The 16,261-nt window shown below is 51.8% G+C and overlaps 1 protein-coding gene across 1 annotated transcript in view; it reads right to left on the bottom strand.

Moving 5' to 3' along the window:
* MYBPC2 (myosin binding protein C2) overlaps window positions 1–16,261 on the bottom strand; it is a gene marked incomplete at its 3' end in the record, with an annotated part of 40,843 nt that overhangs the window by 23,136 nt on the left and 1,446 nt on the right. The window contains exons 2-12 of the mRNA XM_080703688.1: window positions 14,093–14,170; window positions 12,705–12,791; window positions 11,554–11,702; window positions 10,624–10,741; window positions 8,714–8,762; window positions 8,488–8,547; window positions 5,976–6,172; window positions 5,581–5,713; window positions 2,257–2,381; window positions 2,080–2,185; window positions 1,672–1,844 (exon numbers count right to left, since the gene is read on the bottom strand). Coding sequence (XP_080559814.1) covers window positions 1,672–1,844; window positions 2,080–2,185; window positions 2,257–2,381; window positions 5,581–5,713; window positions 5,976–6,172; window positions 8,488–8,547; window positions 8,714–8,762; window positions 10,624–10,741; window positions 11,554–11,702; window positions 12,705–12,791; window positions 14,093–14,170 — 1,275 coding nt within the window. The remainder of the gene's footprint in view (window positions 1–1,671; window positions 1,845–2,079; window positions 2,186–2,256; window positions 2,382–5,580; window positions 5,714–5,975; window positions 6,173–8,487; window positions 8,548–8,713; window positions 8,763–10,623; window positions 10,742–11,553; window positions 11,703–12,704; window positions 12,792–14,092; window positions 14,171–16,261) is intronic.

The raw sequence follows: 16,261 nt of genomic DNA, 5'->3' as shown, positions 1-16,261 counted from the left end.
CCCTGAGTTCCATCCATAGCACAGCAATAAAGGGGGGTGCAGCCGGGTGTGGTGGCGCACACTTGTAATCCCCGCACTTGGGAGGCGGAGACAGGAGGATCGCGCAGGTTCGAAGCCAGCCTCTCTAGCTTAAGAGACCCTGTTTCCAAGTAAAATATAAAATAGGTCTGGGAGTGTAGCCCGGAGGTAGAAGGGTTCCATCCCCAGTTCCACCAAAAAAAGGGGGGGTACAGCAGGCTTGTTGGGCTGAGGGGCCACCAGTGTGGAGGGAGGGAGGCAGATGTAATAGGGGTGAGAGGAACAGTGGCAGATGGGCCAGAAGCCACACACAGGTCTCTGCTTTGGCTCTGAGGGATACAGAGGCCACCAGAGGCTGGCAAGAAGGATGTGGTCTAACGGTCTAACATTCAAATGATTATTCGTGTGTGTGTGTGTGTGTGTGTGTGTGTGTGTGTGTGTGTGTGTTGCTTAGACTTGAACCCAAGGTCACTCTACCACCAAGCTACACCTCCAGCCCTTCTTATTTTTTATTTATTTTTTGAGGTACTAGGGATTGAACCCAGGGCCATTCTACCTCTGAGTTATATCCCTTATTTATTTATTTATTTATTTATTTATTCATTCATTCATTTGGGACAGGGGATCGAATCCAGGGGCATTCTATCTCTGAGTTGCACTCTCAGTCCTTTTTTTTTTTTAAGCAAGGTCTCACTAAGTTGCTGAGGTTGGCCTTGAACCAGTGATCCCCTGTTTCAGCCTCCCAGGTATTAAGAGTACAGGCATGCACCACCTTGCCTAGCTATTTTTTATTTCATTTATTTTTTGTGTGTGGTACTGGGGATTGAACCCAGGGGCATTCTACCTCCGAGCTGTATCCCCAGCCCAATTTTTTATTCTTTATTTTGAAACAGCATCTCACGAAGTTGCAGAGGGCCTCACTAAGTAACTGAAGCTGACCCCGAACCTGCGATCTTTCTGTCTCAGTCTCCCACATACCGGGATTACAAGTGTGTGCCACTACGCCCGGCTGCTATTTTTTATTTTGAAACAGCATCTGACCAAGTTTCTGAGGGTCTCGCTAAGTTGCCAAACCTGGCCTGGAACCTGCGATCTCCCCGTCTCAGGCTCCCAAGTACTGGGATCACGGGCGTGGTCCACCCTGCGATCTCCCCGTCTCAGGCTCCCAAGTACTGGGATCACGGGCGTGGTCCACCACACTCTGATATGTTTTACTCTCATAGATTTACAGATTCGGGGGGGTGAGGGGAATGCACAAAGACAGCGCAGAGTCTCGTGGGGCCGTCTCCCAGCCTCCCCAACAGTGACAACGGTATAACTCTGGGGCCAGCATACACACTGGGCCGTACACAGGCTCGCGCTGTGATCTGGGCGGCAGGCCTTGTTCGGTGTTTGCCATGACACAGAGTCACGGGCGCCCTGGCAGCGCTGTGTGTGAGGTGTGGGGAGGTGGGTTGTAATGGAGGACAGGCACCAGGTCACGGAGGCCTGAGCCAGGAGGGGGCAGCAGAGGATGTGTTCTGAAGGTGAAGCTGATAGGATGGGATGGGTTGAAGACATGTGTAGAGATAGAATCAGGTCCAACCCCCAGATTTTCTGGGTGTGAGGAGGGGGTGCCAGGCGCGGCCCCACCCCACCCGCGGAGGCCCATACCTTCTACGATGAGGTCCGCCTCGCACTGGCCGCCGTTGGTTATGACCTGGTAGCGGCCCCCGTCCTCCTGCGTCACGTCTGAGTAGATGAGAATGTGGCGCTTTCCGTCCTTCTTGAAGCGGTACCGGGCCTTGTAGGAGTCCTCCCGCGTCATCTCCACGCCGTCTTTCATCCTGGGTGGAGGGGGAAGTGAGAGGCCCGCACAGCCCTGGGCAGGGGAGACCATAGCAGGGGATGTCAGGGGAGCAGAGGCCTCTTGAGGACTAGGGGACAGGTGATGTCAGAAGTTCCAGAAAGAGGTCAAGGAGGAAAAGACAATGGCTGAGGTCCCCGGTAACTACTGAGTAAAGGTCAGGGCTCTCCTGGGAGTCTCAGGGTCCCGGGGGTCAGGGGTCAGAGGTCACTTACCACATGACCTGGGCACCGTCTTCCGAAACCTCGACTGCCATCTCCACCCGGTCACCCACAAACACCTGCTGGTCCTCAAGGGGCGTGACGATCAGCACTGGAGGCTCTGAGGGGTGGGGGTCAGGAGGTCAGGGCCGCCTAGGGAGCGCCAGCCGCTCTGCAGGGCCCTGGCCTCACCTTTGACGAAGAGCTCCGTGAAGCACTTCTCATCCTTGACGGCCACTTCGTAGGCAGCATCGTCCGCCAGGGTGCATTTGTTGATGGTGAGGATCCGCTTCTTCCCCACGTTCTCGAACACGTACCTGGTGCGGACAGCTCACCTCAGCCCTGGCCTGGAGCAACCGCCTTGCCCCGGGCAGATGGCCGGCTGTTCTCAGGGTTAGCCGCCTGCCAACTGTCTTGATTGAACCCAGGGGCGTTTTACCTCTGAGCTACATCCCCAGCTGTGTGTGTGTGTGTGTGTGTGTGTGTGTGTGTGTGTGTGTGTGTGTGTGTGTGTTTGTTACTGGGGATGGAACCCAGGGACATTTGACCTCCAAGCTACACCCCCCAGGCCATTTGTGTATATGGGTCTGGGGATGGAAGCCAGGGGCATTTGACCTCCAAGTTACACCCCCTGCCCTGTTTTGTATTTTTATTTTGAAACAGGGTCTCACTAAGTTGCAGAAGGCCTCACTAAGTAGCTGAGGCTGTCCCCGAACCACAATCCTCTGGTCTCAGCTTCCTGAATGCTGGGATTACAAGCATGTGCCACCACGCCTGGCTATATTCTTTATTTTGAAACAGGGTCTCACTAAGTTAGTTGCAAAGGGCCTTGCAAGTTGCTGAGGCTGGCTGCAAACCTGCGATTCTCCCATCTCAGCCTCCCAAGTACTGGGATTACAAGTGTGCCTGCCTGGCTCCCAGCTCTAGTTTAGTTTTTACTTTGAAACAAGGTCTCATTAAGTGGCCAAGGGTCTCACTAAGTTGCTGAGGCTGGCCTGGAACCTATGATCCTTCTGTTTCAGCCTCCTAAATACTAGGATTACAGGCATGCACTACCATGTCCAACCAGCCCTTATTTGTTTTTTTTTTTTTTTTTTTTTGTGGTACTGGGGTTCCTGGAAGCCCTTCTACCTCCTGGCTACACTCCCAGACCTATTTTTAAATTTTTATTTGGAAACAGGGTCTCCTAAGCCAGCGCGCGTGGCTGGCTTCGAACCTGCGCGATCCTCCTGTCTCTGCCTCCTAAGCGCGGGGATTACAAGCGTGCGCCACCACGCCCGGCTATTTGTTTCATTTTAAAGCAGGTTCTTGAGCTAAGTTGCTAAAGGCCTGGATGGATTGCTGAGGCTTTCCTCCAACCTGCAATCCTGCTGTCTCAGCCTCTCAAACCCTGAGATTATAGATGCAAGCCACCACGCCCAGCCCTTATTTCTGTTGTGTAGAGTGAAAATGCCAACTGTCCACCCATCTCCACCTTCTCCTCTTTTTAAGCAGGGCACATGGCCACCTACCTAGAGAATTATATTTCCCAGCCTCCTTTGCTAGTAGGAGAGCCAGGAGACTGAGTTTGTCCCAGTGGAAATGGTGTGTGTAACTTCTAGGTTGTCTCCAACTTTTGAGACAAGTCATCTGTTCTTGGACTTCTCTCCTCCCCCTTTCTGGTGAGCAGGAACATAAATGTGCCCAAAGCCCACCTTCATAAAACAATATAAATGAGACTTCTGGAAATAGAGCAGCCAACAATATGAATGAAACCTGGCCCCTGAAATAATGTTCTAGAGAAGAGCTGTCCCACCAGCCTTAATCAACTGAAAAGATGCTCCTCTATCTAACCTAAATGTATTTGGGGACGCTCTTGTTATAGCAACTTAGCCTGTACCTTAACTCACATAAACACTTTTTATCTTTTTTTGTGGGGGAGGTACTGGGGATTGAATCCAGGGCCACTGAGGTACGCCCCCAGCCCCAATTTTTTTGTGTGTGTATATGTGGTACTGGGGATTGAACCCAGGGGCATTCTACTTCCAAGCTATACCTCCAGTCCTATTTTTTATTCTTTATTTTGAAGCAGGGTCTCACTAAGTTGCAGAGGGCCTAAGTAGCTGAGGCTGGCCATGAACCAGCATCCTCCTGTCTCAGCCTCCCAAGTACTGGGATTACAAGTGTACACCACTATACCTGGCTCCATTTTGTTTTTTATTTCTAATAGGGTCTCACTAAATTACTGAGGCTGGCCTTGAACCTGTGATCCTCCTGTCTCAGCCTCAGTACTTGAGTATTGGGTTTACACATATATGCCACTGTGCCTAGCTAAAACTATTTTTATGTATGGTGCTGGAGATTGAACCCAGGGGCATTCTACTTCAAAGCTACATCCCCAGCCCTATACTTTTTTTTTGGGGGGTGCTGGGGATTGAACCCAGGTGTATTTTACCTCTGAGCTATACCCCAAGTTTTATTTTTTTATTTTTTGGCAGTACTGGGGATGGAACCCAGGGGCTTTCTACCTCCCGGCTATACTCCCAGACCTATTTTATATTTTATTTGGAAACAGGGTCTCACTAAGTTGCTGAGAGCCTCGCTAAGTAGCTGAGGCTGGCTTCGAACCTGTGTGATCCTCCTGTCTCAGCTTGCCAAGCGCAGGTATTACAAGCGTGCGCCACCACTCCCGGCTACCCCAAGCTTTGTTTATTATTTATTTTATTTTATTTTTTTATTTATTTTGCGGGTCTGGGGATGGAACCCAGGGGAATTCAACCTCTGAGCTACACCTCCTGCCCTATTTTTTATTCTTTATTTTGAAACCGGATCTCACTGAGTTGCAGAGGACCTCACTAAGTAGCTGAGGCTGTTTGCAAACCATGATCCTCCGGTCTCAGCCTCCCTAATGCTGGGATTACAAGCGTGTGCCACCATGCCCGCCATTATTCTTTATTTTGAATCAGGGTCTCCCTAAGTTGCAGAGGGCCTCACTAAGTAGCTGAGGCTGGCCGCAAACCTGCAATCTTCCTATCTCAGCCTCCCAAGTCCTGGGATTACAAGTGTGCGCCACCACAACCAGCTCCAGCCCTATCTTTTTAATGGTTTGTTTGAAAACAAGATTTTACTAAATCAATAAAAGCCTCACTGAATTGCTGAGGCTGGCAGCAATCTCCTATCTCAGCCTCCCAAAAGTGGGATTACAGGTGTGCACCACCATGCCCAATTTAAAACATTTTATTTTATAAAAATAAAATCCTTATTCTACAGGTTCACGGCCAGCCTCAGCTACTTAGTGAGGCCCTCCACAACTTAATGAGACCCTGTTTCAAAATTAAGAATAAAAAATAGGGCTGGGGGTGTAGCTTGGAGGCAGAATGACCCTGGTTTCCATCCCCAGTACTGCTAAATGAATGAATGAATAAATAAATAAATAAATAAATAAATAAATAAATAATACTGCTCATTCTAGAAAACACAAGCAAGGAAGCAAATGTCTTGGGCGTGCTCCTTGGATTTGGTCCTCCGCACACATACTTGCTGCTGGGTTTGATCTCCTGGCCGTTCTTGAACCACTTGAGAGGAAGATCTGGGTCACTGATCTCCACCACCAACTTGATCTTGTTACCCCGGTCCACCTGGTAGGCCGGGTCCAGCTTCTTTGTGAAAGCTGGAGATCAAGGGAGGCACAAGGGACTGAGTCAAAAGCCCTCCCCCCTTCGTCACCCTCCCCAGGGGAGCCCAGCCTCCCACTGCCCTGCAGGCCACCGGCTCTCCAAGGTCAAGGTGAACTTAGAGACCCCCCCTAGAGCAAGGCCCAACCACTCCTCAGATCGGGGCCTTGTAGGGCAGGTCCAGGGTCTGGGCAACAGTGGCGCACGGCGCTGGGGGCGCCCTGGGCAGCGCCCACGTCGGCTCAGGTTGGTGCTGACCTGCGCTCTTCTTGACCTCGACCTTGGCCTTCTTGAGCCGCTTCAGCATGCCCCGGAGGTCGGTGATGCCGTACTGAAAGGCGATTTTCTCATACTCGCTCTTCTTTGCCCCTTTCAGGAGCTCCCAGATCTCCGGGGGGATGCCCAGGTCATCGTCGTCCTTCTTCTTCTTCTTCTTCTCCTCCTCCACCACCTCCCTGAGGGCAGAGAGCAGGCCAGAGTGACCAGGAGCAAGGAGGTGAGGGGGCCTCTCTACCCGTGTGACTTACCCATGTCACCTCTCTCTGCGCCTCACACTATCCTGCTCCAGCCTCCTCCTGGGCATCCTGGCCTCCAGGCTCTTCCTTTCCAGTCTATCCTCCATGTGGTCAGTAAAGGATATTTCTTTCTTTTTTCCCTTCTCCTACTTTTTTCCCCTTGGGAATTGCACTCTGGGGCATTCTACCTTCAAGCTACATTTCTACTCCCCCTTATTTTCAGTACTGAGGATGGAACCCAGGGATATTCTACCTCCGAGCTACACCCCCAGCCCTATTTTTTATTCTTTATTTTGAAACAGGGTCTTACTGAGTTGCAGAGGATCTCATTATGTAGCTGAGGCTGTCTGCGAACCTGGATCTTCCTGTCTCAGCCTCCCAAATGCTGGGATTACAAACATGCGCCACCACACCCAGCTCTGATTATTTTTATATTATTATTATTATTATTATTATTATTATTATTATTATTATTATTTTGGTGGTACTGGGGTTCCTGGAAACCCTTCTACCTCCGGGCTACACTCCTAATCCTATCTTTTTATATTTTTTAACTTGGAAACAGCGTCTCTTAAGCCAGTGTGGCTGGCTTCGAACCTGTGCAATCCTCCTATCTCTGCCTCCCAAGCGCGGGGATTACAAGCATGCGCCACCACGCCGGTTGCTTTATTCTTTATTTTGAAACAGGTCTCACTAAGTAGCTGAGGCTGGCCACGAACTGCAATCCTCCTGTCTCAGCCTCCCAAGTACTGGGATTACAAGCGTGCACCACCATGCCCAGCTCTATCCACCCATTTACTAACCCAACCATCCACCTGTCTGCCCAGTCACCATTCCATCCACCCACATATCCATGTATCTGGCCACCATATTGCCACATGTCTATCCACCCATCTGCCATTACACTTGACACCTATTTGTCAATCCACCCACTCATCCTCCACACACCTGCTCCACCTATCCACTTCCCCACCTAATGAGGCCCCCACCTACCCACCTCTCCACCACCCACCCACCCATCCTTACCTCCATCCACCTTCCCACCTGTCTGTCCATCTGTCCTGCATTTCTCTCCCAAACAAACCCCCTATCCCACTTACCCATCAAGTCATCCACCCATATATCTAGTTGGGCATTACTCTATCACCTGTTCACTCATTCACTGACTCACCTATTCCCCTAGATGGCTGTTAGATTGAACTATAAGAAATTAGTGTTCTGCAGAGCATGGTGGTACATGCCTGTAATCCTAGTACTTGGGAAGCTGAGACAGGATGGTTGCAAGTTTGAGGACAGCCTCAGCAACTTAGTGAGACCTTGTTTCAAAATAAAAAATAAAAAGGGGTTGGGTAGCCAGGCATGGTGGCACATGTCTGTAATCCCAGTACAAGGAAGGCTAGGACAGAAGGATTGAAGATTTGAGGCCAGCCTCAGCAATCTAGTGAGACTTGCAGCAACCTATTAAGACCCTGTTTCAAAACAAAAACATGGTTCACAGCCAACCTCAGCTTCTTTTTTTTTTTTTTTTTTTTTTTTGGTGGTACTGGGGTTCCTGGAAACCCTTCTACCTCCGGGCTACACTCCCAGACCTATTTTATATTTTTATTTGGAAGCAGGGTCTCTTAAATCAGCGAGGCTGGCTTCGAACCTGTGTGATCCTCCTGTCTCCGCCTCCCAAGCGCAGAGATTACAAGCGTGCGCCACCACGCCTGGCTAGCCTCAGCTACTTAGTGAGACCCTGTTTCAAATAAAGAATAAAAAATAGAGGCCTGGGGGTGTAGCTCGGAGGTATAATAGCCTTGGGTTCAATCTCTGGTAACACACACACACACACACACACACACACACACACACACACACACACACACTGGATGGATAGGCGGCTGGTTGGTTGGATGGATTAATGGGTGTGTGGATTGGCGGGTGGATGGATGGATGAGCAGGTGGTTATGTAGGTGAACTAGAGCCTGAGGAAACAGAAGTAAGAATGTGAGCATGATGGGTGACGGGCGGGCGGGGGAGACTGCTGGGCAGGTGGTTGGGTGAGATGTGAGCGGGGGTTGGGGGAAGGTGGTAGGTGGTGGAAGGACAGGTGGCAGGATGGGTTGGTGGGTAGGGACTGAGTGGAGGAGGTGATGGAGGCTAAGTAGGGAATCCAGGAATGAGCTTGGGAAGTAAAGGGCAGTGGAGCTTCCCCCAGCACCCTCCTCCCCATGAGTCCCCATCTCCCCTCGCGCCAAGGGGAGCGGGCTCACCTCTTCTTCAACAGGCCGCTGAAATCCAGCTCTCCCCCGTCGTCCGGCTTCCCTTCACTCCTGTGGCCATTGGAAGGGGCATGAACCCCACGGAGATCCACCCCGAGGACCCCGCTCCCCGTATGCTCTGACCCTCCCTTCTCCCACCTCTTCAGGTCCCGAGGATAGACTCCCATGGTCCTCGACTCAGGGAGATTCCCTCTCCCCAGAGCCCAGAGTCACTTACGAACGCTTGAAGCTTTCAAGGCTCTCCCCAGAGGCATCCTGGCGAGGTGCTGGGAGGAGGCGATGGGGAGACGGAAGTGAGCTGAGAGGAGGCCCGATGGGAGACCAAGAGCTCCCCTCCAGGCCTGAGCAACCTCTCCCACAACGCTTGCCTCCACCAAGAGGACAAGTACATCCTCTTTCCTGCTCCTCTATTTTTGGGGGAGAGGGTGCTGGGGATTGAAGCTGGGGGCATCCTACCTCCAAGCTACACTCCCAGCCCTTTTTATTTTCTTATTTCGAAACAGGGTCTTGTTAAGTGGCTGACCGTGGGATTACAGATGTGCGCCAGCATGCCTGGTTTGTGCCCCTCATATTTTATTTATTTATTTATTTATTTATTTATTTTGGTGGTACTGGGGGTGGAACCCAGAGGCTTTCTACCTCCGGGCTATACTCCCAGACCTATTTTATACTTTATTTGGAAACAGGGTCTCACTAAGTTGCTGAGAGCCTCACTAAGTAGCTGAGGCTGGCTTCGAACCTGTGCAATCCTCCTGTCTCAGCCTCCCAAGCGCGGGGATTACAAGCGTGCGCCACCACGCCCGGCCTTGTGCCCCTCCTATTTAAACTCACATAATCCAGCTGGGCATGGTGGCGCACGCTTGTAATCCCAGCATTTGGGAGGCTGAGACAGGAGGATCGCAGTTCGCAGCCAGCCTCCGCTACTTAGCGAGGCCCTTTACAACTCAGTGAGACCCTGTTTCAAAATAAAGAATAGAGTAAAAATTAGGGCTGGGGGTGTAGCTCAGAGGTAGAATGCCCCTGGGCTCCATCCCCAGTAACACAAAATATAATAATAATAATAATAATAATAATAATAATAACTCACATAATCCTGAGCTGGAGACCTTCAAAGCCAATATGCCCTCAGCACTCAATACATGTGTCCCCCAAATTGCATAACTTCCTGGCCATCCTGTATGCCCTCACCCCAAACCCATACACCCATACTGTCTAAGCCTGGACCCTCACTCCCCAAGCCTACTTCTCCCTCAGATCTGGAATCCACTCATCTCCTAAGGTCTTGCATCTCGATTCCACATCTTCTGCTATTCTAAGCCCTGTAGATCTCATCTCTCAAAGGTTTTTGCTCTTTGTTTGTTTGTTTGGGATTTTTTGGTGGTACTGGGATTTGAATTCAGGGCATTCTACCTCTGAGCTCACACCCAGACCTTATTTTGAAATAGGGTCTCTAAATTGCTGATGGTGGCCTTAACCAATGATCCTCTTCTCTCTGCTTCCCAGGACTGGTATTACAGGCATGCACCACCATACCTGTCTTGGTGTTTTCTTATTTTTTTTTTCTTTTTTCTTTTTTCTTTTTTAAATCTGTATATGGAACCTAGGGGCATTCTATATCTGAGCTACAGCCTTAGCCCCTTTTTATTTATTTTTTTCTGGTACTGGGAATGGAACCCAGGAGCTTTCTACCACCAGGCTATACTCCCAGACCTATATTTTTATTTTATTTGGAAATATGGTCTCACTAAATTGCTAAGAGCCTCACTAAGTAGCGGAGGCTGGCTTTGAACCTGCACAATCCTCCTGTCTCAGCCTCCCAAGTACTGGGATTACAAGTGTGCGCCACCACGCCCAGCTATTTTTTATTTTGAAACAGGGTCTCGCTAGGTTGCTGAGGCTGGCCTTGAACCTCTGATCCTCCTGTTTCAGCTTCCCAAGCACTCAAGTACTAGGCTTACAGGTGTGCAGCACCATGTCCGACTCTCTCCAGTTTTGATTACCCTGATCCTGTACTCCTCCTTCAGATATCGGTATCTGCCTCTCCTCCACACGGGTACCCTCTCCCTATACCTGACGGGTACATCCACCCCACACCCCAGTTCCACAATCCTGCCCCCACAAGTGCACCTTCCACATCAATGTTGAAGCCGCAGCTGTCACAGGCGTCCTTGGCTTTGACCTCCAGGCGGTAGTCCCCACGGTCCCCCAGAACCACCTTCTCAATGTGTAGCTCCACGGTATATACCTGGGAACCAGGGCCAGGGGCATGGATGGTCAGAATCACACCGAGGCATCCCTCATCCCCAAGCCCACTTCATATCTCTGTCCCCAAGTCCCCACCCCCAGCCCACAGCAAAGGCCAATGCATGGGGCCTCAGCACCCGGGGGCCAGTTCCATCTCTTCTGTCTGGATATATAGATAGATATAGATATATTTTTGTACTGAAATTGAACCCAGGGGCATTCTAACTCTCAGCTACACCCCCAGGCCTATTTTTTATTTTATTTATTTATTTATTTATTTATTTATTTATTTATTTATTGGTGGTACTGAGGGTAGAACCCAGGGGCTTTCTACCTCTGGGCTATACTCCCAGACCTATTTTATATTTTTATTTGGAAACAGAGTCTCACTAAGTTACCGAGAGCCTCACTAAGTAGCTGAGGTTGACTCCGAACCTGTCTCAGCCTCCCAAGCGCAGGGATTACAAGTGTGTGCCACCATGTCCGGCTCTATTTTTTTTATTTTAAGACAGGATTTTGCTAATTTGCTCAGACTTTCACTAAGTTGCTGAGGCTGCCCTTGAACCTGTGGTCCTCCTGTCTCAGATTCCTAAGTACTGGTTCATACCCAGCTGGCCTGGATAATCTTGACTCCAGGAAATCAAGTTCCAGACCCTGCAGGAACTGCAGCCATGCTCAGGTACATCCTGCTATCCCAAACACTCCCTTCCTGCCCAGCATGACTTCCATTCTGGGGGTTGATCTAGGAGGTGGTACGTCAGAGCCATAGCCTGCAGCCTCTCCACACGCCCCCCAGGCCCGCAGGGTGCTCACATTGCTGGCAGAGTCATGGGACTCCTTGAAGGAGAATCGGGCCCCACTCTTGCTCCCCAGCTCCTGCCATTTCCCCTTGAACCACTTGATGGCTGGTTTGCCTGGGAGCTCCTTCCCACTGATTTTAGCCACGATCACAGCATCCTTCCCTGGGTGGGGTGAAGAGGGGCCAGTCAGGAACCCAGTGACCTGCCAGAGGGAACTGTAACCTTAAGAGACCCCTCTCTCCTCCCTCAGATCCAGGGGTCCAGATCCTAGCCCTCTTCCCTCAGACCCTGGAGTGCAGGCCCAGCCCTCCTCCCTCACACCCAGGGGTCCAGGCCCAGCCCTCTTCCCTCAGGCCCAGGGTCCAGGCCCAGGTCTCCTCCCTCAAACCCAGGGATCCAGACCCCAGCTTTCCTCCCTCAGACCCAGGGTCCAGGCTCAGCCCTTCTCCCTCAGACCCAGGGGTTCAGACCCAGCCCTCTTCCCTCAGACCCAGGGGTACAGACCCAGCCCTCCTTCCTCAGGCTCAGGGTCCAGGCCCAGACCTCCTCCCTCAGACACAGGGGTCCAGGCCCAGCCCTCCCTCAGACCCTGGAGTGCAGGCCCAGCCCTCCTCCCTCACTCCCCAGGGGTCCAGGCCCCAGCCCTCCTCCCTCAGACCCAGGGGTCCAGGCCCAGCCCCCCTCTCTCAAACCCAGGGTCCAGGCCTAGCCCTTCTCCCTCAGACCCAGGGGTCCAGATCCCAGCCCTCCTGCCTCAGACCCAGTCCAGACCCCAGCTTTCCTCCCTCAGACCCAGGAGTCCAGACCCCAGCTTTCTTCCCCCAGATACAGAAATCTAGGCCCAGCCCTCCTCTATCAGACCCAGGGGTCCAGACCCAGCCCTCCTCCCTCAGACACAGGGTCTAGGCCCAGCCCTCCTCCCTCAGACACAGACCCAGCCCTCCTCTATCAGACCCAGGGTTCCAGGCCCAGCCCTCCTCCCTCAGACCCAGGCCCAGGCCTCCTCCCTCAGACACAGGGTCTAGGCCCAGCCTTCGTCCCTCCTCCCTCAAACCCAGGGGTCCAGGCCCCAGCCCTCCTCCCTCACACCCAGGGGTCCAGACCCAGCCCTCCTCCCTCAGATCCAGGAGTTTAGACCCAGCCCTCCTCCCCGAGGCTCCTCACCAGTCTCCACCGATACAGAGTCAGGCTTTTTCAGGAAAACACCAGTGGGCTCCTCAGCAGTGGGGGACTGATCCTCAGGCGGGGCTTCTGCTCAGGAGACAGGATGAAGATGTCAAAGGTAGGCTGGGGAGGGGCAGAGGGCCACTTTGGAGAAGGAGCTTAGATCCAGAGGGACCCTCTGCTCAGGAACCAAAGATCATGGGGGAAAGTGGCTTTTCCTGACCTAAGAAAGACGACATGTCACCCCGCTGGCTCTGTGACCTTACCCAGGCTCCCCCAGCCCTGGAAAACTTAGCTTCCCTATCTTACCAGAGGGTAATAGACTAATCCTAAATGAAGCTTTGGATAGGAGAGGTTTTAATTTTTATGTTTTGTTTGTTTATTTTTGTTTTTTGTAGCACTGGGGATTGAACCCAGGGACATTCTACCTCTGAGCTACATTCTCAGCTCTATTTTATTTTTCGTTTGAAACAGGGTCTTGCTAGGTTGATGAGAGTCTCACTGCTGTCCTCAAACCTGTAATTCTATGGTCTCAGCCTCCCAAGTAGTGGAATTACAAGGATGTGCCACCATGCCCAGCTAGAAGAGGTTTAAAGACAGACTGGAGGTGGACGTGGCGGCATATGTTTGTAATCTCAGTAATTGGAAGTCTAAGACAGGAGGATTGCAGGTTCAAGGCCAGCCTTAGCAATTTAGCAAGGCCTTCAGCAACTTAGTGAGACTCTGTTTTAAACTAAAACATACAGTAGGGCTGGGGTGTAGGTTGGAGAATGCCCCTGGGTTCAATTCTCAGTACCAAAAAATAAAAAGATAGACGAGTCAAGCACTGTGGCCCATGCCTGTAATCCCAGTGCTTGGCAGGTTGAGACAAAAAAATTGAAGGTTTGAGGCCAGCCTCTGCAATTTTGTAAGACCCTTTTTCAAAAAACCATTAAGGCATGGTGGCACATGTCTATAATCCCAGTACATGGGAGGCTGAAACAGGAGGATCACAAGTTTGAGGCTAGCCTCATCAATTTAATGAGACTCTGTTTCCAAATAAAAATAAAATAGGACTGGGTTATAACCCAGAGGTAGAACATCCTTGGGTTCAATACCCAGTATTGCCAAAATTAAATTAAAAATTAAAATAAAGACAGGCTGGGATGTTCAGAGCCGGGCAGGACTTAGTGGCCAATTGGTCAGCTGATGGGAGCCTGAGGCCAGACTGGGAGACTGTGTCACCCTGAAGCAGTAGGGAGCCATGGCAGGGTGGTGAGTAGGAGAGGATTGGTTAGTTCTGACGCTATGTGGGGGACGGGCCAGGAGCAGAGACCAGAGGAAAAGGTGGGGTGAGAGTACAGAGGGAGCAGGAGAAGGATGGGACGCCAAGTTAGAGACGCCCCTACCTTTGGGGGGCTCTGCAGGCGCCTCCTTCGGAGGAGCTTCTTTGGGAGCATCTTTACCTTTGGGGGCCTTTTTGGCCGCTGTAAGATAGAAGATATGACAGCTAAGCATGTGCTGACCACCTTCAGACCCGGGGTCCAGGCCCAGCCTCCTCCCTCAGACCCGGGGTCCAGGCCCAGCCCTCCTCCCTCAAAACCAGGGTCCAGGCCCATCCCTCCTCCCTCAGACCCAGGGGCCAGGCCCAGCCCTCCTCCCCCAGACCCAGGGGCCAGGCCAGCCTCCTCCCTCCCACCCTGGGGTCCAGGCCCAGCCTCCTCCCTCAGACCCGGGGTCCAGGCCCAGCCCTCCTCCCTCAAAACCAGGGTCCAGGCCCAGCCCTCCTCCCTCAGACCCAAGGAGCCAGGCCTAGCCCTTCTCCTTCAGACCCAGGGGCCAGGCCCAGCCCTCCTCCCTCAGACCCAGGGGCCAGGCCAGCCTCCTCCCTCCCACCCTGGGGTCCAGGCCCAGCCCTCCTCCCTCAGACCCAAGGACCCAGGTCCAGCCCTCCTCCCTCAGACCCAGGGGCCAGGCCTAGCCCTCCTCCTTCAGACCCAGGGGCCAGGCCCAGCCCTCCTCTCTCAGACCCAAGGACCCAGGTCCAGCCCTCCTCCCTCAGACCCTGGGGTCCAGGCCCATCCCTCTTCCCTCAGACCCAGGGTCCAGGCCCAGCCCTCCTCTCTCAGAGCCCAAATTGGGGGGTGGGCATCATCTGAGTAAATCTTTCTCTAGTCCTGAGTCTGAGATCAGGTTTCCCCTATTCCATTGGGTGGTGCCTCGGCTGCCCAGGCCACCAGGCTCTGACCTTTTGGGTTCTGGGGGTATAATTAGCTCTTCCCCTGAGCTAGAAACAGGATACCTACTGCTGACCACAGCAGCCTTTCCCTGAGATGCTGGCTCCTGGCCACGGGGGCCCTGGCACAGCAGGGGATGGACCCCCCTCCCCACACCTGTTCTGCCTGATGCTTGGGGACCGGACACACCAGGAGGATGCCACCCCCCTCTCAGGGCTTGTCTCCTGTGCCAACTTCCTCAGAGAGAGAAGCTTCATTCCCTTTATATATGAGTGCCCTTCAGTCCTTTTCAAAGAGGAACCCCAAATTCCACATGAAGAAAAGACTCAAGAGTAGAGGGTGTAGCTCAGTGGCAGAGCAATTGTCTAGCATGTACAAGGCCCTGGGTTCTATCCTAAAAGAGAAAAGAAAAGAAAAGGAGAGAGAGACAGACAGACAGACAGACAGACAGAGAAGAAGAGACGGAGTATGAACCAGCCAGGCTTGGTGGTATACACCTATAATCCTAGTACTTGGGAGACTCTGGCAGGAGAATCACAGGTTCAAGCCCAGTCACAGCTACTTAATGAGGCTCTCTGCTACTTAACGAGACCCTGTTTCAAACTAAAAATAAAATCGGGTTAGGGCTGTAGTTTGGGGATAGAATGTCCCTAGGTACAATCCCCAGTATCAAAAAGAAAAGAAGATAAGAAAGGAGAGAGAGAGAGAGAGAGAGAGAGAGAGAGAGAGAGAGAGAGAGAGAGAGACTGACCACAGTGGCACACACCTGTAATCCCAGCACTTGGGAGGCTGAGACAGGAGGACAGCAGGTTCAAAGTCAGCCTCAGCAACCTAGGGAGACCCTGTTTCAAATAAAAAATGAAATAGGGCTCGGGGAGCTGGGCATGGTGGTACATGTCTTTAATCCCAGTACTTGGGAGGCTGAGACAGGAGGCTAGCACATTCTCTGGCAATCTCAGCTATTTAGTGAGGTCCTCTTCAACTTAGTGAGACCTTATTTATTTATTTATTTATTTATTTATGTATTGTGGTATAGGGGATGGAACCCAAGGGCATTCTACTTCCGAGATAAACCCCCAGCCATATTTTTTTTTATTCTTTACTTTGAAACAGGGTCTCATTGAGTCGCAAAGGGCCTCACTAAGTAGCCGAGGCTGTCTGCGAACAGTATCCTCCTGTCTCAGCCTCCCAAATGCTGGGATTATAAATGTGCACCACCATGCCTGGTTCAGACCCACTTTAAACATAAAAATAAGCAGGATACGATGGTATGTGCTTGTAATTCCAGTATTTAAGAGGCTGAGAGAGGAGGATTGCAAGTTTGAAGATGGTCTCAGCAAG

Source organism: Muscardinus avellanarius (genome assembly GCF_963383645.1).
Source record: "Muscardinus avellanarius genome assembly, chromosome: 10".
Classification (NCBI taxonomy): Eukaryota; Metazoa; Chordata; class Mammalia; order Rodentia; family Gliridae; genus Muscardinus; species Muscardinus avellanarius.
The sequence above is the reverse complement of the archived record's forward strand: the minus strand, read 5'-3'. Positions and strand labels throughout refer to the sequence as shown.